Raw genomic sequence first — 15,311 nt, 5'->3', positions numbered from 1 at the left:
CGATCTAAATGATTAAATTAGGAGACACCTATAAGAACTTTATTAATTTTGGACCAGTCAAAATCAGCTCTAGAGGTCAAAGTGTGTGCTTGAATCCCTTTGGTTCTCAAATGAAGAAAGTTGCCTAAATCTTCCTTGGTTATTTCTATATGTTCTTTTTGGACATAGGAACTTATTTAGAGTGGCCCTCACTTACTCTCATGTTGGCCAAAAAATTTTGAAAAGTTCCTTTATGGTAGGAATAAATTAGTGTGAGAATGAAAGATAGTTGAGTAGAGGAAAATAAAGGCATTACAAAGAAGTGAATATCATCCTGGATTAGAAGTCTAGAAGGTTGGATCTTGGCAGCAACATACCTAAAATAGGCATCATCATACTTTTTAAATAGGAAGTAAGAATTTACAACACTTCCAAAAGAAGAACCTGTTAGGAAAGTTGCTATTTGCATGTTTTACATTCTTGCAACTTATATAGTTTTGATGATTCCAAACATTATTGTTCAAATGTGTAGTTATCTCCTAACATTTTTTGGAAGAATTGTATTTGCTGCAGGACACGTGGAAACAGATTATTGGATACATCTAAATAACAGTAGATTAATATATTCTTTGTTCTTAACATCCCCCCTCAAACTGAGTATAGGAGCAGATAGTCAGTTTGTTGCGAAGAAGTTTAAACCGAGGGGTAGACAGTGGTTTAGTAAGAATATCCGCAACTTGATCCACTGTACTTATTGGTAGTAGACGAATGACCTTATTCATAATGTGATCCCGTATAAAGCGTTGATCAATCTCAATGTGCTTGGTGCGAGCGTGGAAAACGGGATTATTAGCAAGAGCAATTGTAGATGTATTATCACAGAATACATCCACGGGTTCAGAGTGAACGATCCGAAATTCAGCCAGCAAGCGTTTGATCCAGATGGTGTCAGCAGTAGCGGAGGCTAAGGCTCGGTATTCTGATTCTGTGGACGACCGGGATACCGTATTCTGTTTCTTGACAGTCCAGGAGACAAGTGTATCGCCAAGGAAAGTACAAAAGCCGGACGTAGATCTTCGGGTTGCCGGATCTGAAGCCCAGTCAGCATCCGAGTATGTACGCAGAAGAAGATTGGATTTGGTGATTGGTAGACCGAAATCCAAAGAGCCCTGAATATAGCGGAGTAACTTCTTGAGCCTGACCGTGTGTATGGGTTCCGGATTGTGCATATGCTGAGAGAGCGTGTTAACTGCGTAGGCAATGTCCGGCCTTGTCAATGTAAGATACTGGAGGCTGCCGATGATCCGCCTGTACAGGATTGCATCAAAAAATGGTGGATCGTCTGGTTTTACAGCTGTAATTTTTGTGATAGAAGGATTAGCGACCGGATTACAGTTCGGTAACCCAGCCATTTGTAAAATAGATTGAGCGTATAAACATTGAGAAAGAAAATACTTATCATGTGTGTAGTCAATCTTAATGCCGAGAAACTGGTTAGCCACACCGAGATGCTTCATCGTGAATTTCTCCTCGAGTTTGACGACGAGTGCCGTCATAGCTTGGGCATTGTTGCCAGTGAGAAGAATGTCATCTACGTATACCAGTAGATAAAGGTGCGTGTTGCCGTCGTGAAATAGGAGGAGAGATGGATCTGCCTGACTGTGCGAGAACCCGATTTCACGAAGGTAAGAGGTAAAGGTAGTGTACCATTGGCGCGGAGCTTGACGCAAGCCGTAGATAGCTTTGTGGAGATGGCAGACGTGTAAAGGATTCGTAGCATCTTCAAACCCTTTAGGCTGCTGCATATAGATAGTTTCGGTGATGTCTCCGTGCAAGAAAGCATTAGCTACGTCTAATTGTTGAATTTGCCATTGGTGAAATAGAGCAATGGTAAAGAGAATGCGGATAGTAGGAAGTTTGGCAACAGGGCTGAATGTGTCCTGATAGTTAATGCCATACTCCTGCTGATTTCCTTGAGCTACCAACCGCGCCTTGAATCTGGCAATTGAACCATCTGAATTGTATTTTGTGCGATAGGTCCATTTTGAGCCAAGAACAGGTGCATTTGTCGGAGGCGGTACTAAAGTCCAAGTGCCCTGTTTTTGAAGAGCAAAAAATTCCTGAGCCATTGCTTGACGCCACTCAAACTGTTTGGAAGCTTCACTGTACGTGGTTGGATCGCTGAGAGCTTGATTGTGATGGAGTAAATTGAGACGCTGAACGGGTTTGAGAGACCCTGTCTTCGATCTTGTAGTCATCTGGTGCGGTATAGGATGGGGAACGGGTGATATAGCCGTGTCCTGAAGGGTAGATAGCTGAGGTTGACGCTCCAATGAAATAGATGAATTGCTTGTGCCTGGTAGTGCAGATCCAAGATTGTGGACCTGCTTGTTGCTTTGATGCGAAATGGAGTGAGGTATAAGCAGAGAAGTGGGCGGTGGAGGTCCAGTTGAAGTAGTGTTGGAATGACTGTCATTATAAGGAAAAAATGATTCGTTAAATTGAACATTTCGAGAAACAATGATTTTATTAGTGAGCGGATTAAAACATCGATAGCCTTTAGAAACATCCGAGTAACCAAGAAATATGCATGGCTGAGATGTTGGCATCAGCTTGTGACGGTGCACCGACGGGATTAGAGGAAAGAATTGACAACCAAACACACGAAAATGTTCATAGGAGGGTGTTATATTGAACATTCTTGTGAGCGGAGTCAAGTTCTTGATAGTCAGGGACGGCATGCGATTGATTAAGTAAACGGCCGTTTGTGCTGCCTCAAGCCAGAACTGCATTGGAAGAGCGGCCGTCTGAAGAAGAGTTCGAGTAGTAGAAATAATATGCCTATGCTTTCTTTCCGCAATGCCATTTTGTTGAGGTGTGTACGCACAGGAGTATTGATGTCGGATCCCTGCATTCTTAGTGAAATCGTGAAATAGATGGTTCACAAACTCACCTCCACCATCAGTGCGAATAGTTTTAAGTTTGAGCGAAGTTTGACGTTCAATGAATTTAGTGAAATTAATAAACGTGTTAGTAACATCAGATTTATGCAAAATAGGAAATAACCAGGTAAAGCGAGAGAAATCATCAACAAAAATGACGTAATATCTAAATCCTTGGTGAGACTGAGCCGGAGAAGGACCCCAGACGTCAGAGTGAACAAGTTCTAAGGGAGAACTCGTTCGACTCAGCGAACGGTCGAATACAAGTTTTTGACCTTTACACGACATACAAGAATTACAAACAGATTTAAGCGGTAAGATGCGTAAAGTAGGATTGTAATTGGAAATGTGTTGTAGAACATTGTGATGAGGATGTCCAAGTCTGAAATGCCAGTTGACAGATGAGGCATTGGATGCTCGCAGCGCTGTCGCCGGTGTCCGAGACGCAGTAGAAGGGATCTTGTAGACACCTTTGCTGCACGGACCTTCAAGGATAACCTGATTTGTCTTCCGGTCCTTAAATACAAAACCATGCTCATCAAACGTTATCGAGATAGGATTGTCCCGAACCAAATTAGAAATAGAAAGAAGATTGTAGGAAAGAGAAGGAATATGTAAGAGTTTCGAGAGAAAGAACTTACTGGCCGGGGTAGGAAGAATGCCCGAGCCCGCGTGAGCTATTGGGACAGACCTTCCATCCCCAAGTGTTACCGTTTCGTTGCCATTGTAGGGAGTGTAGAATTCTAGATTTTCAGTGGTATTCGTCATGTGAGACGATGCCCCGGAATCAAGATACCAGTCAGCGGTAGAACCACCGTCATTAGAGAAAGAGAGATAGAGCAACACAGTAAATGAAGAAGAAAAGGAAATGTATTATTATGTTTTTCATACATCACAACGTTCCCCTGTACACATATATATAGCACCTTAATAATGTGATGCAGGACACGTGGAAACAGATTATTGGATACATCTAAATAACAGTAGATTAATATATTCTTTGTTCTTAACAAAAATTAGTAGAACAAAAGCTAAGTATATGATGTCCAATAGCAATTATCATATAACTTTTTTAGAAGATAAAGTGATACGTAGATATGATAAGTTTAAGTATCGTTCATCTAATCATTAAAAGGAATAGATCTTTAGATAAGTATCCCAGAGTTAACGTTAGGAAGTTAAAAAGGAGAAGTGCCTTATGATTATTATGCAATAAAAGAATAACATGGAGATTTATGCACACTTAAAAAAGACAAATTTTATAAATAAGCAATTAAGCTGACAATGTTGTATGGATAGTTTAGCAATAAAATATTCATTGATAACTAAGTTGAGCATATAAAAATAAAAAATTTACAATATATTTGCAGAAAAATTAAAAAAATAAATCAAGAAGATATCATAATATTAGGAGAGCAACTGGAGTTAGAATTGCTGAATATATGATAACAAAAAATAGATTTAGGTGGTTTGGACAAAAAACAATGAAGAGTGGAAAATTAAAAAAATAAATCAAGAAGAATAGATAAATTTAAAAGTTAAGAGTATTAGGAAGGAGTTGCAAACCTAAGGTAGTATGCATATAAGTGGTTCAGAATGAATTGTAAAGAGTACACTTAATACTTAGTGGGCCGAATGGAAATTGAGGATTCATAAATCTAACCTTAAATAGTTGGGATAAGTCTAATGTTGATGATAATGATGCTGAACTTCATGCAATGTTCTTGTGATGGTTAAGGTATATTATCTTTAAAGATATTAAGCTTGAATATATGGCATATGAATGAAATGTAGAACATGTTCAATTACATTACCAAGCTGAGGGGAAAAGTCGATGTGACAGAAACTTTGGCACCTTTCCTGTTTTCCTCATATCTGTATACGGTAGTTTCTTTACCAAAACAATCTTCCATAGACCAATGTAGCCTTCATCATCAGGAACTTGACCTTCTAAGGAAAGTTTTCTCATTGTTAGCTCATCAAGGAACATCAGGAAGCATACATTTTTCTTCGAATATGTGCCAATCTGTGACAATAAAGAGAAGTAAAATCTGATTACAACCCAGATGAATAAAATCTAAAATAACTCATTCAGACAATAGGAACATGTACTGCAAATAATTTAGCCAAAAAAACAAGAGTTGCTCCAAAAAAGCTCTTGTTTGCCAAGAAATAGGATGGTCTTGGGGATCGAAGTAAAATACTACAATGAAACAAACAAATAAAATAGAAGCAACAGAAAGTAAAGGACACCAGAATTTAACATGAAAAAATCACGGTACCACACCACACCAAGAAATCCACTATAAACATTGGGAGAAATAAGTACATATCTCACTTCTTTCTCGCTCTCTTCTTGTTTCTCTACTCTCTTACACCGTTCTCACATACAAAGCACAAGAGAAAGTCAAGTAAATAATACCAAGGGACGCCGCCTTTTAGAAAAAATGAGAAAGAAAACTATTCAATCCGCCTCGAAGAGCTGCGGCTCTCAAGCCTCTGTCATCGATCCATCTGACGATGCTGCAGCACTGCGACGTCACATAACATTGCGGTGCTTTGCACTTTGTCGTCTCTCATAGCAACTCTACAGTGTCAAGGTGCTAGGGTATACAACCCCTAGGGCCTTGGATACACAGCGCCGGGGCGCTTGGGTACAAAGCGTCGATGCGTTGTACGAAAAAAAAAAATTCGTGTGCAGAGAACCTGAACCCAAGCAGGGGGAGGACCCCCCAACAAGCACGACAAATTGAATTGAGGTTTGACATAACTGTAGAATCTGATTGATTGACACAATCAGATTCCACACAGACTAACATATGGCAACATCAATGTTTCCGAGTTAAACTCAACCTGCATTTGTTTTGGAGAAGATATTCGTAACCACCGAAAGAATGCTTGGAGGCATTTTTTATGCGACTTTATCCAATTTATATGGAACCGGAAAATGTATCTAACAGTGGTTTGAGAGTGACATAAAATATAATTCCATATTGTCATTTTTAATCAGTCATTAATTTTTCATATTCAATAATTCAAAGTCAATCAATTCGTACTACATCAGCTAGGCCAACCATCACATGAGCAGCATATAAAAACAAATTAAATACAACCAACCACATTCAATATCATTACCATTGATGGAGATTTCCTTATGACAGTATCTTATGAAATAATTAAATTGAATCACATTCTGGGCAGAAAAATAGTACCAGCTTGCTTGTTGGCCTCCTCAAAAAATCAGAGCTACCAAAAATGCAAGATGATACAGCTACACGGCAACGAGCCATGTATTCCTTATCCTTCTCATTCACATCAAATCCAGTGCTAGGGTATCCCTCTGGTCCTTTGACAAATCCACAATGAAGTGTTTCGTTTCTTGCATAATATGAATTTTCACGTTCTTCCAGAGTCTGATGACCGCCAAATTTAGGCTGAAGCATAGAATTGTTAGAGTAATGTTGCTGCTCTTGAAGGACATAATCAAGTGAAAACTTTGTGAAATTCATGTAGTTCTCTGGCTGCAAAAGGTATTCAACTGATTTGGTTAAGCCAACTTCACATGGACCATCTGTTGAGGTTTTATAAATAAAAATAAGTAGCTTATAGTGTGAGATGAACAGATAAAAGAGAAAAAAATGAAAGAATAATGTCACTCGCCCAAATTCATTTGGTCCAGTTCACTTGTTGACATACAAAAACTCTTCTTGCTTCCATAAGTTAGCCGCAAAAGAGGTCCATCAAAAGAATGCCTATGATGAAATAACCATCTCAACGGACTAAATGGAAACTAATTATATTTTAAATGGCAGACAAACCATAGATTGTATTAACCACAACCTCCAAGGGCAACAAATCAATTTGGGCATTCCTCGCAACTATTACCCATTTATATTTTTCTACCATTTTTTTTTTATTTTTTGATATTTTAAAATATTTTTATAGTGGGATAAAGGCTTGATGTTGTTGTTGTTGTATATTTTAAAATATTTTTATGAGCAAGGAATGGGGACTTTATATGTCAATCCTTGTTAGAGTAAATTTTGTAATATTTATAAGCACTTACATAATTTTCTAGTATATTCAAAATAATTCAAAATTGTTTGGGCAGTGAAATGAGCCCATGAGATTTTTAATAACATTTAATATTATTTAAAGGTATGTTTGCCATGCCAAAAATCTAGATAAATACTTCTCCCTCAACCTTCTGGATAAGTATCTTCAGCTTAAGTCCCAGAAGAGTTGAAGTCAACTATTCAATCAAAATTGACGTTCAATGTCGACAAAATAATTAATTAAATAATCCATTTTTTAGCATTTGTATTTTGAAAATTTTGGATTTGTTTTATTAGAGCTATTTATTGCATCATTATTTCTATTATGACTTATTTCCTTTCAATTCTCTTGCTGCTTTATCTACATCATTGTATTCACTCAGATTTGTGTTAGATTGATTATATTTTGTTATGCTTAACTTGAGTTTGCTAAAAAGTCCAAGTGTAGGTATCATAACCCAACATTGACAAATTTTAAGAGTCGACACATCAATCATTGTGTATTTAAACATAAAATAATTGAACAAAAGGAACTTCAAAATGGTACGTTCAGGTAAGCAAGCTTCAGATTCTTACGCTTCTTGTGAGATTTTGCTTTCGAAACTTTCACAAATTGAATTATGGTTTGATGCGAGGTGGTGGATTCAGAAGCGCCAGCGGCATTTCTACCTTGAGAATACATGCCAGAAGTAGGAAAACCTGGCACTTGGTGAGTTCCCTCTTCCTCTGCATTATTAAAAATTTGAGATCCATCAAACGCGTAGCTCATAATAAGCTATGTAAAACTACAAGATTCAATATATCTTCCCTTTTATAGCTTGAACCGCCTATAAATGGGGATCTCAAGGGCGATAAGATACAAAAATTTGATTAGAAATTATGATAAATTATTTCATTTGTATGCAACCAAAATCGCAGCATTTCCAAATTCCTTTTAGAATGGAAAGAATAAATAAATAAATAACTCACTGTATAACAAGGCCGAGCCGACAAATGAGAGATAGATCAATGACATAGTAGAAAGCAGGAAAGTCCAGATTAAGCACCTTCGTCTCGCAACTCGAGAGAGCCTCCTCCCGCGGCGAGGCTGCGACGACTCGTTTATGGATTGGAACAGAGCCATCCTGTCATTAATTGTTTCCAGCTGTAAGACCTGTGAAGAGATCAGAAGCTCGAACCACAGCAAGAATCCATTTTTCGGGATTTGAAACAATTTCCTTGGAATCTTAAAGCGAAAGCGAATGGGATGAATTTGAGATTTGAGATTGGGGTTAGGGTTTAAGGAGAACAGAATTCATCGGATACCGACACCATCTATTCTAAGTGCGAAAAAAGAAGAAATGTTTTTGATTTATTTTCTCCAATAATTTTTATTTATATAGCCATGTTGGAGTACTCAACTATTAGAATCACATTGTGCTTCCATTGCTCACTCATATTTTCATTTTATTAGAGTTGTTAAATAATCTTTACAACCAAGACTTGAAAATAACATTTGTCCTCATCAATCAAGTGGAGAGGATTAATACCATGGATTCATGGGCTTGTGTCTCTTCATGCAACAACCTTATAATTATAAAAATTATTTTAAAATAAAAAATATGAAAATTTGAAATTTCTGATCTAGAGCGCTGCAACAATGAGAATTTTGGCGCTCTGATGCCCTAGTCTCGGGAAAAGTTGAAAATAATTCGACAAAGCAACGTCAGTTTTTTGAATGTGCGTCACTGTGATTTTTGAGCGTCGCAACGCTAGGCAATAAACAATATTTTTTTATGACTCTTAACTGATTATTGAAAGCACATATCTTAGAAACTATATAACATCGATGAAAATTGATGCAAAAATCTAAAATCAAGCTTCAAATAAGTAATTAAATTATCATTAAATCAATATATTATTTTGTTCTTAACCAACTATTTATTAAATAACAAATATATTTATGAATATAAATAAACAAATGAGTCAATATTAATATATGATAAAAATTTTAAATTTTATTTATATATATTTCTTTCTGTAATAAATAAATAATTTTTTTTAGGGAAAAATAAGGCTTTAGCTATTTTCCATTACAAAATAAAATAGGTACAAAATGAGAAGGACCCTAATATTCATCTCAAAAAGATCAGAAATAAGGGCATGCGCTGTATCAAAAACCACAATGCTCAAAATTGAAGGGAAAACATAAAAGAACTAAGAAAAAGATGAAGAGAAACTTAAGATAAAAAATTTCAAGAGAACTCAGAATGTCCTAAAACAGCTTTTTAATACCTAATTTGTTTGAATTAATTTTTTTTATTAAAAAACTGTTTTAAAAAATAATAAAAAATTTGCCCCAAAGAAATTATAATCTAGTGAGCACAACAAACCACTATAGCATGTCATTGAATAAAATTATTGTTATGTGCGGAGTCTGGAGGGCATTCGGAGACCAATAAAAATGCGCCACATCATCCCATTGCTCGGCACCGAGCTCGGCACCACTCTGTACCGCTCGATACTGAGCGCTTAATCGGACAGGAGAATCGTCTGGTGTCCGCACAGAATAATAGCTCCATTGAATAAGGGCATCTCCAACCGAGAAACCCATTTTCCACTCCAAAATGCAATAATTCATCTCTAATCAAATTCCATTCTTTCTCCTATTTCGCACGCTTCTCCGGCAAATCTCGTACACAAAAAATTAGCGTAGGTGAACCAATATTGACGTCGCACTGTTCATCTACCGAATATTGGCATGCAATTTAGTGTTGGAATGGAACGAATGGAGAACGGCATACCACCATATGCAGTTCAATTGGAGATGGTCTAATCCCATTGATTTCATTGAACTTCCTTCATTTCTTGATTTTCTAGTTTATGGCTCTTTTAATTTGATGCACAAATAAGGATCTGCGCAAAAAGAAATTCTCAAAGTTTCTGTTATTTCTTTCATGCCATGTACAGTAAATGCAGCAGCAAATAGCCATGAAATAAAGCCTTTTGACAGCAGGAGAGTAATATTCATTTTCGTCAACGCGATCAAATAACTGCAAAGAGTTTTGTCTTAATATCGCAAGTTATACTAAAGGAGAAATCACATTCAAAAACAGAGATGTTTGGACGATTCCTGAGAGGAGCAAAGGCAACAGCACTTATTGACCACAATCTCTCTAAAGGAAAGAACATCACTAGTTTTCAAATCATTCATAAGTGCAGAACGAAAAAATGCAAAGCATAGCTTTCTTGCCAAATGTATTTGTGCCAGTAAACAGGGCAATCATTGAGAAAAAAAGGATGATTTATCACAGACCAAAAATATAGGATCCATTTGGGACGATTTTTTTATTACTTCTTAAAGTAGTTTTTTTAATACAAAAATTAAAATTTATGTACTAAAAAACGACTTTAAGAAGCAGTAAGAAAGCCGTCCCAAATGAAGCCTTAATTTCATTGCCACGAGAAAACACTAATTCGCTAACAGCCACACTTGCCATGTTTACAGTCCAAAAGAAGTAGTTGCAGCTCCAGGTCAGTCTAGATGCTTCAAATTTTTTGCTAAATGCAAAAATATAGATATAACCTCAATCAATGAACTTCTGCTCTGAAATGGCGGGGCATTAGAATAAGTTCCATTAATTTGTTCATTATACCCAGTGCAATTTTTAAATTTTCTACTGCCTGCTTCAAAATCCATTCTCCAGTCAATGATATTTTCAAGTCACATAAAATCAAATCTTTATCACAAGGATTTCCAACGTTTGAAACTAATTCCAGGAAATTGCATTTACCAATTTAGATAGTATCAACTACAACAGATAACTTTTTTTTTTTTTTAATTCAGGTCAAATCAAATGTTAGCAAGATGAACAAAATGAATATACAGATTATTTGATAACAATCAAAAGAGATGAGGCTGATTATGGGGCAGCACCAGATTTGAAAACCAAGATTGAGTTATCCTCTAGTACTAAATGATTTTGATAGTTTTGAAGTTGATGCTGAATTCTTGCCAAGACAGTTGATCGACTTTGATGAATTAGGTAAACTGCAAATAACATAGGCAGCAACAGTTATGCAAGATAATACAGGCAGAGGAAATCAAATCTAGGTTTTAAGCATAGGTGACTTATGTTTCGTTTGGGACGACTTTTTTATTACTTCTTAAAATAGTTTTTTAGAATTTTTTTGTGCTAAAAAACTGCTTTCAGAAGCAGTAAGAAAGCCGTCCCAAACGAAGCCTTAATGTGTATTGTTTTGATGAGAATCTTGATGGAACAACAAGCAGTTTCTTGCAAGTTCTTACTTCAAAAACCATTCTTGCATTTGCATCCATAACCATACAAACGCACGATAATGATCGAGGTAAAGTGCAAAGCAAACAAGATCATGCGTGATGGTAAAATCGGAATTTCAAATAAAGAGCGAGAGAGTTTATCGAATTCTTTTTGGAAAAAAAGGTTAAATATTCCTTAATCCAATTCTCATCCGGTTGACTCAAAAAATTGACATGAATATATTCTCACATGATTCTAAAATGTATGCCAAGTGGCATGAAATGCCTCAAAAAGAGTAGCTTGAGTCTCAATATTTTGTTGTTATATCATAGATTTTACAACAAATATTTCATAAATATTTTGCTATTGAGTGTTTATTCAATAGAAAACTGTAGAGTAGACAAGGGTATACGTACCTTTGAGATGGAAGGCTCTTTCTGTGTTCAAAATTTTTTCTCATAGAAGCATGTATACAAGCTTCCCTACTGCAGAAAAAAAAAGGGATAGAGAATTTGATTAGTAAGCATAAGGAAAAAGGAAATTCAACTTGTAGTTGGAATTATAGTTGAAATTCTCCGTCAACTTTGTCAATATTACCTTTTAAGATACTCCAATTTCGCCTTCTTCATGAGGTTACCCTTTATATGAGACACTTTGTATGAGCTACTAACTGCAAAAGGCTTATTAGTTGAATACAATTGATGCATACAGTTATCATAAGGATTTTGTTTTGGAATTAAAAGCTTCTTTGTTGCATCCAACAGATTTCATGAAACAAAGAATTAAAAAAAAAAACGAATATCACTGGAGATGCGATTAAAATAAGCACCTGAAGAAAAATTTCTTTTATTGCCAGATGGTGGAATTTTTGAACAGATTTGTATTTGTTTGCTCTGTTTCTCTGCAAGGAGAAAAAGTTGTTTGAATTGGTTAGGCTTCTTAAGCTATAAACATATTTCATTAATTACTTAGAAAGCCCATGGTTGTCATTACTAAATAGGAGTGTATCCATCATGATCATTGGCAATGAATTTTGAAGTCAAACTCATCCAATAGTAATACTATAATTTTATATACTATTACTGAACTATAATAAAACATAAGGTAGACAGTTGAGGTCTTTTGTGAAATTAGAGAGGGGCACAATTGAGAAAATTCCTACATAGATATGTATCATAAGTTTTATCCTTAAATTGTCACATCTACGTGTATTAAAGAAACTTTGCCACCCCTAAATTTGACATAAACCCTTGTCCTCTTTTACTTTAAATTCTAATTGTCACTTACCGTGCTCGGAGAAATTATTCTGTGCGGGGACCGGATGCAGAACGCCGTCCGGAGACCAACCAGAATGGGCCACATCAGCAATATCGAGCCACGGTACCGAGCAGTACCGAACTGCGGTACCGAGCGAAGGGTGATATGGCGCATTCTGATTGGTCTCCGAATGATGTTCGTCATCCGCAAAGAATAATTATTCTTGTGCTTGGGGCATTCTAGGAAGCTACTGCGTGGAGAAAGTTATTGGCTTATGCCGTTTGAGCAACTGATCCATTCTAAAGATGATGACTATCAATGGAATGCAACATGATAAATGCTTGAATGAAATTTAAAGATGTTATATTCTTTGGCTTAGTTAGCCTTGAGAATGTTAAAAAAAATATGGCAGGGTGAATCCACTTCTCCTATTCCATCCCCTCTTTGGAATGTGTTCCCTTTCGCTCCCCTAGGGTTGTGAATATTTGTTTTCTCTCTCCTCTTGTAATAACCCTTGTTTAGTAATGCCCTGAATTGAATTTGGCAAAAATTAGTAAGTTTATTCATTATCTATTAAGATTCTATGAGATTTTAGAGTTTATTTTCATGTTGATTTCCTACAAAAAAAAGGGGTTTGTGGTTTGAATAAGAGAAGTGAAAATATGTTAAGTAGAAAATCCCTTGGGGGGGCGGGGCTTAGCACAACAAAGTTGGGAAGTAAAAATGCATCGCTGCCTCCATTATTGTTTAGGCTGGAGGAAGCGATGCATTATTGTTTAGGCAGTTTATTAATAGCCTATATGGACTAGCATTTGATTGGTACGCAGATTTACCCATTAATGATGTAGGCTGTGATGCATTATTATTTAGGTAGTTTGTTAGTAGCATCATGTCCATAGTAGCATTTGACTGGTATGCAACTTTATCCAATGGATCAATACACAATTTTACAAAACTGGAAAGCATGTTTATTAAGAGATTCACGGGTACCTAGCATCATGTTACAAAAGGTGATCTTGTTGGGGAGAGAGAAAAATCCGAAGAGAATTTGATTGATTATATACTTAGATAGAGAAACTTAATCATGAAGTATGAGCCTCAATTGCAGGAGCAACATGCAACTAAGATTTTGCTAAAAAATATTCATGGGCCAGTAACATTTCTTTTAAAAGATTTTATCATCAAAACCTTTGAAAATTTACTTAGTAAGGCTTTCACTCTTCAAAAAGCAGCTTCGCAACTCTCTTTCCTTAGTGATCCTATCTTCTGATGCAAAAAAGCTATAACCTCAGAAAATCTTAAAAAAGAAATATGGGTCAATTTCAACTGTAAATAAGTACAAGCAACCTATCTAAGTTCAAAGAAAAAGTTCTTCCTATAAGTCATATAGCCAACAATCACAGAGATAACAATATTATCAATCACAACAGTATCCGCGACAATAGTATCAACCTCAACAGTATCAGCCATAACAATATCAACAGTATTGGGGCTAGCAGCGACTTTATCATACTCAAAATGAGAAAAGAAAAAATAGAGAGAAATTCATAGCATTGGTTAACAAAATTATCCATTTAATAAGGAAGCTATAAAGAGGATATTCGAAAATCTCTTGAAGAAATCAAATTTCAAACTGCCTGAATCTAAGAAACTAGAGGAAGAGGAAGTGGGCAAGTCAGATCGACCCAACTATTGTCCATATTATCAAATGTTAGGTTATGAGATTGAGGACTGCACTACCATCAAGAAGTGGCTTAAAGGAATATGAAATCTAGAGCGGTAGTGATTCTCAAAGAGTACTTAGTGGATCAGGGCTAGGGATCAGCTGAGTGCGTAAATGGTGAGCCTATTGTTTCTATGTCTTTTACAATATTCGATGATACATTGATGCAATCTAAAAAATACTAGAATTGCAAATTAAATATTTCCTTTTCTTAAAACATAGACGAACATAGATAGAACAAAACAAAACTATTATATCCCACAATAGCTTAAACAAACACAATCACACCTTACAACTTCAAATAAAAAGGACACAATATCTTAGAACTTAAAATAAAACACGACGCAACGACACCTTACAACTTATCAAAGTTTTGAGAAGAAAGATATAGGTGGAATGAGAACCATGGAGAGAAGAAGAAGATAGAAGTCCAAGATGAAGTTTTAGAAGATAGGGAGGGAGAAGAAAATAACTCGCAAGTTATGTAAACCCGCATGTTGCACTTTCCAATATTCTTCACAATTCACTCTCCAAATTATCTTTCACAAACGGATTCAACCCCAATTTATAGGAGAAAGGAGGAGGAATAACATTCAATAGTTCACATAATTGTGCCGCAAAAAATAGCCTATAGGAGCCTATCAAGACAACCCATTTAATGTGAAGTTAAAGCACACAACATAGGAAACAACAAGAGGAAATTAGAACAACCAGTTGTAGGAAAAACCAATCCAAACAGGCACAGCAGAGAAACCAAGGAAGAGCATGAAATCGTACAACCACCATGGGAAGATAAAACAGCCATATGGGAAGACCAAACAACCACCAAAAAGCCCTCCAAAGCAACCCCTATATTGACTGCATCAATTCTCCGCTAATGGAAGAATCTCATCCCCTAATGAGAATGCCTCAGAACTTTCATGATGTTCTGAATGCGCTATTTCTGATGGGAGATCTTCCTCATGAATTGGAACTTCTTCTTGTTGATTAATTTGACTATCCTTTTTTTATTTTTATTTTTAAAGAAAAAGAAAGACTCGCACGATAACCTAAAATTATGTGATAGGAAACACTTGGATTTCCAAGTGTTTCTCAC

The 15,311-nt window shown here is 36.1% G+C and overlaps 2 protein-coding genes across 6 annotated transcripts in view; both read right to left on the bottom strand.

Moving 5' to 3' along the window:
• Nucleotides 1-547: 547 nt before the first annotated feature.
• On the bottom strand, nt 548-8,321 carry LOC110097480 (retrovirus-related Pol polyprotein from transposon RE2). 3 transcript variants are annotated; one of them, XM_020823852.2, is made up of 5 exons: nt 7,946-8,321; nt 7,553-7,702; nt 6,134-6,492; nt 4,736-4,947; nt 548-2,448 (listed from the first exon to the last, which is right to left on the bottom strand). In XM_020823852.2, the coding sequence occupies exons 1-5, from the start codon at nt 8,097-8,099 to the stop codon at nt 615-617; spliced, it is 2,709 nt and encodes a 902-aa protein (XP_020679511.2). In that variant the 5' UTR covers nt 8,100-8,321; the 3' UTR covers nt 548-614. The 3 variants fall into 3 exon arrangements, with proteins under 3 accessions (XP_020679511.2, XP_028548665.1, XP_028548666.1); XM_028692832.1 differs by having other exon boundaries at nt 8,023-8,321; XM_028692833.1 differs by lacking the exon at nt 7,946-8,321 and having other exon boundaries at nt 6,134-6,442; nt 7,553-7,691.
• Nucleotides 8,322-10,707: 2,386 nt separating this feature from the next.
• Nucleotides 10,708-15,311, bottom strand: part of LOC110114554 — a 13,730-nt gene continuing 9,126 nt past the window's right edge. For all 3 annotated transcript variants that reach the window (XM_028692828.1, XM_028692830.1, XM_028692829.1), the window contains 4 exons: nt 12,065-12,136; nt 11,833-11,905; nt 11,652-11,720; nt 10,708-11,006 (listed from right to left, as the gene is read on the bottom strand). In XM_028692828.1, coding sequence (XP_028548661.1) covers nt 10,916-11,006; nt 11,652-11,720; nt 11,833-11,905; nt 12,065-12,136 — 305 coding nt within the window. In that variant the 3' untranslated portion in view covers nt 10,708-10,915. The remainder of the gene's footprint in view (nt 11,007-11,651; nt 11,721-11,832; nt 11,906-12,064; nt 12,137-15,311) is intronic.

This window comes from Dendrobium catenatum, unplaced genomic scaffold (genome assembly GCF_001605985.2).
Source record: "Dendrobium catenatum unplaced genomic scaffold, ASM160598v2 fragScaff_scaffold_157, whole genome shotgun sequence".
Lineage (NCBI taxonomy): Eukaryota > Viridiplantae > Streptophyta > Magnoliopsida > Asparagales > Orchidaceae > Dendrobium > Dendrobium catenatum.
This window is presented reverse-complemented; position numbering and strand designations above follow the sequence as displayed.

Coding starts and splice junctions, on each gene's coding strand:
- LOC110097480 (XM_020823852.2), bottom strand. CDS start 8,099: ATGGCTCTGTTCCAATCCATAAACGAGTCGTCGCAGCCTCGCCGCGGG. Junction 4,948..6,133: donor GGAGGCCAACAAGCAAGCTG/GTACTATTTTTC, acceptor TTATTGTCACAG/ATTGGCACATATTCGAAGAA. Junction 2,449..4,735: donor CGACTTTTCCCCTCAGCTTG/GTAATGTAATTG, acceptor TTATAATGACAG/TCATTCCAACACTACTTCAA.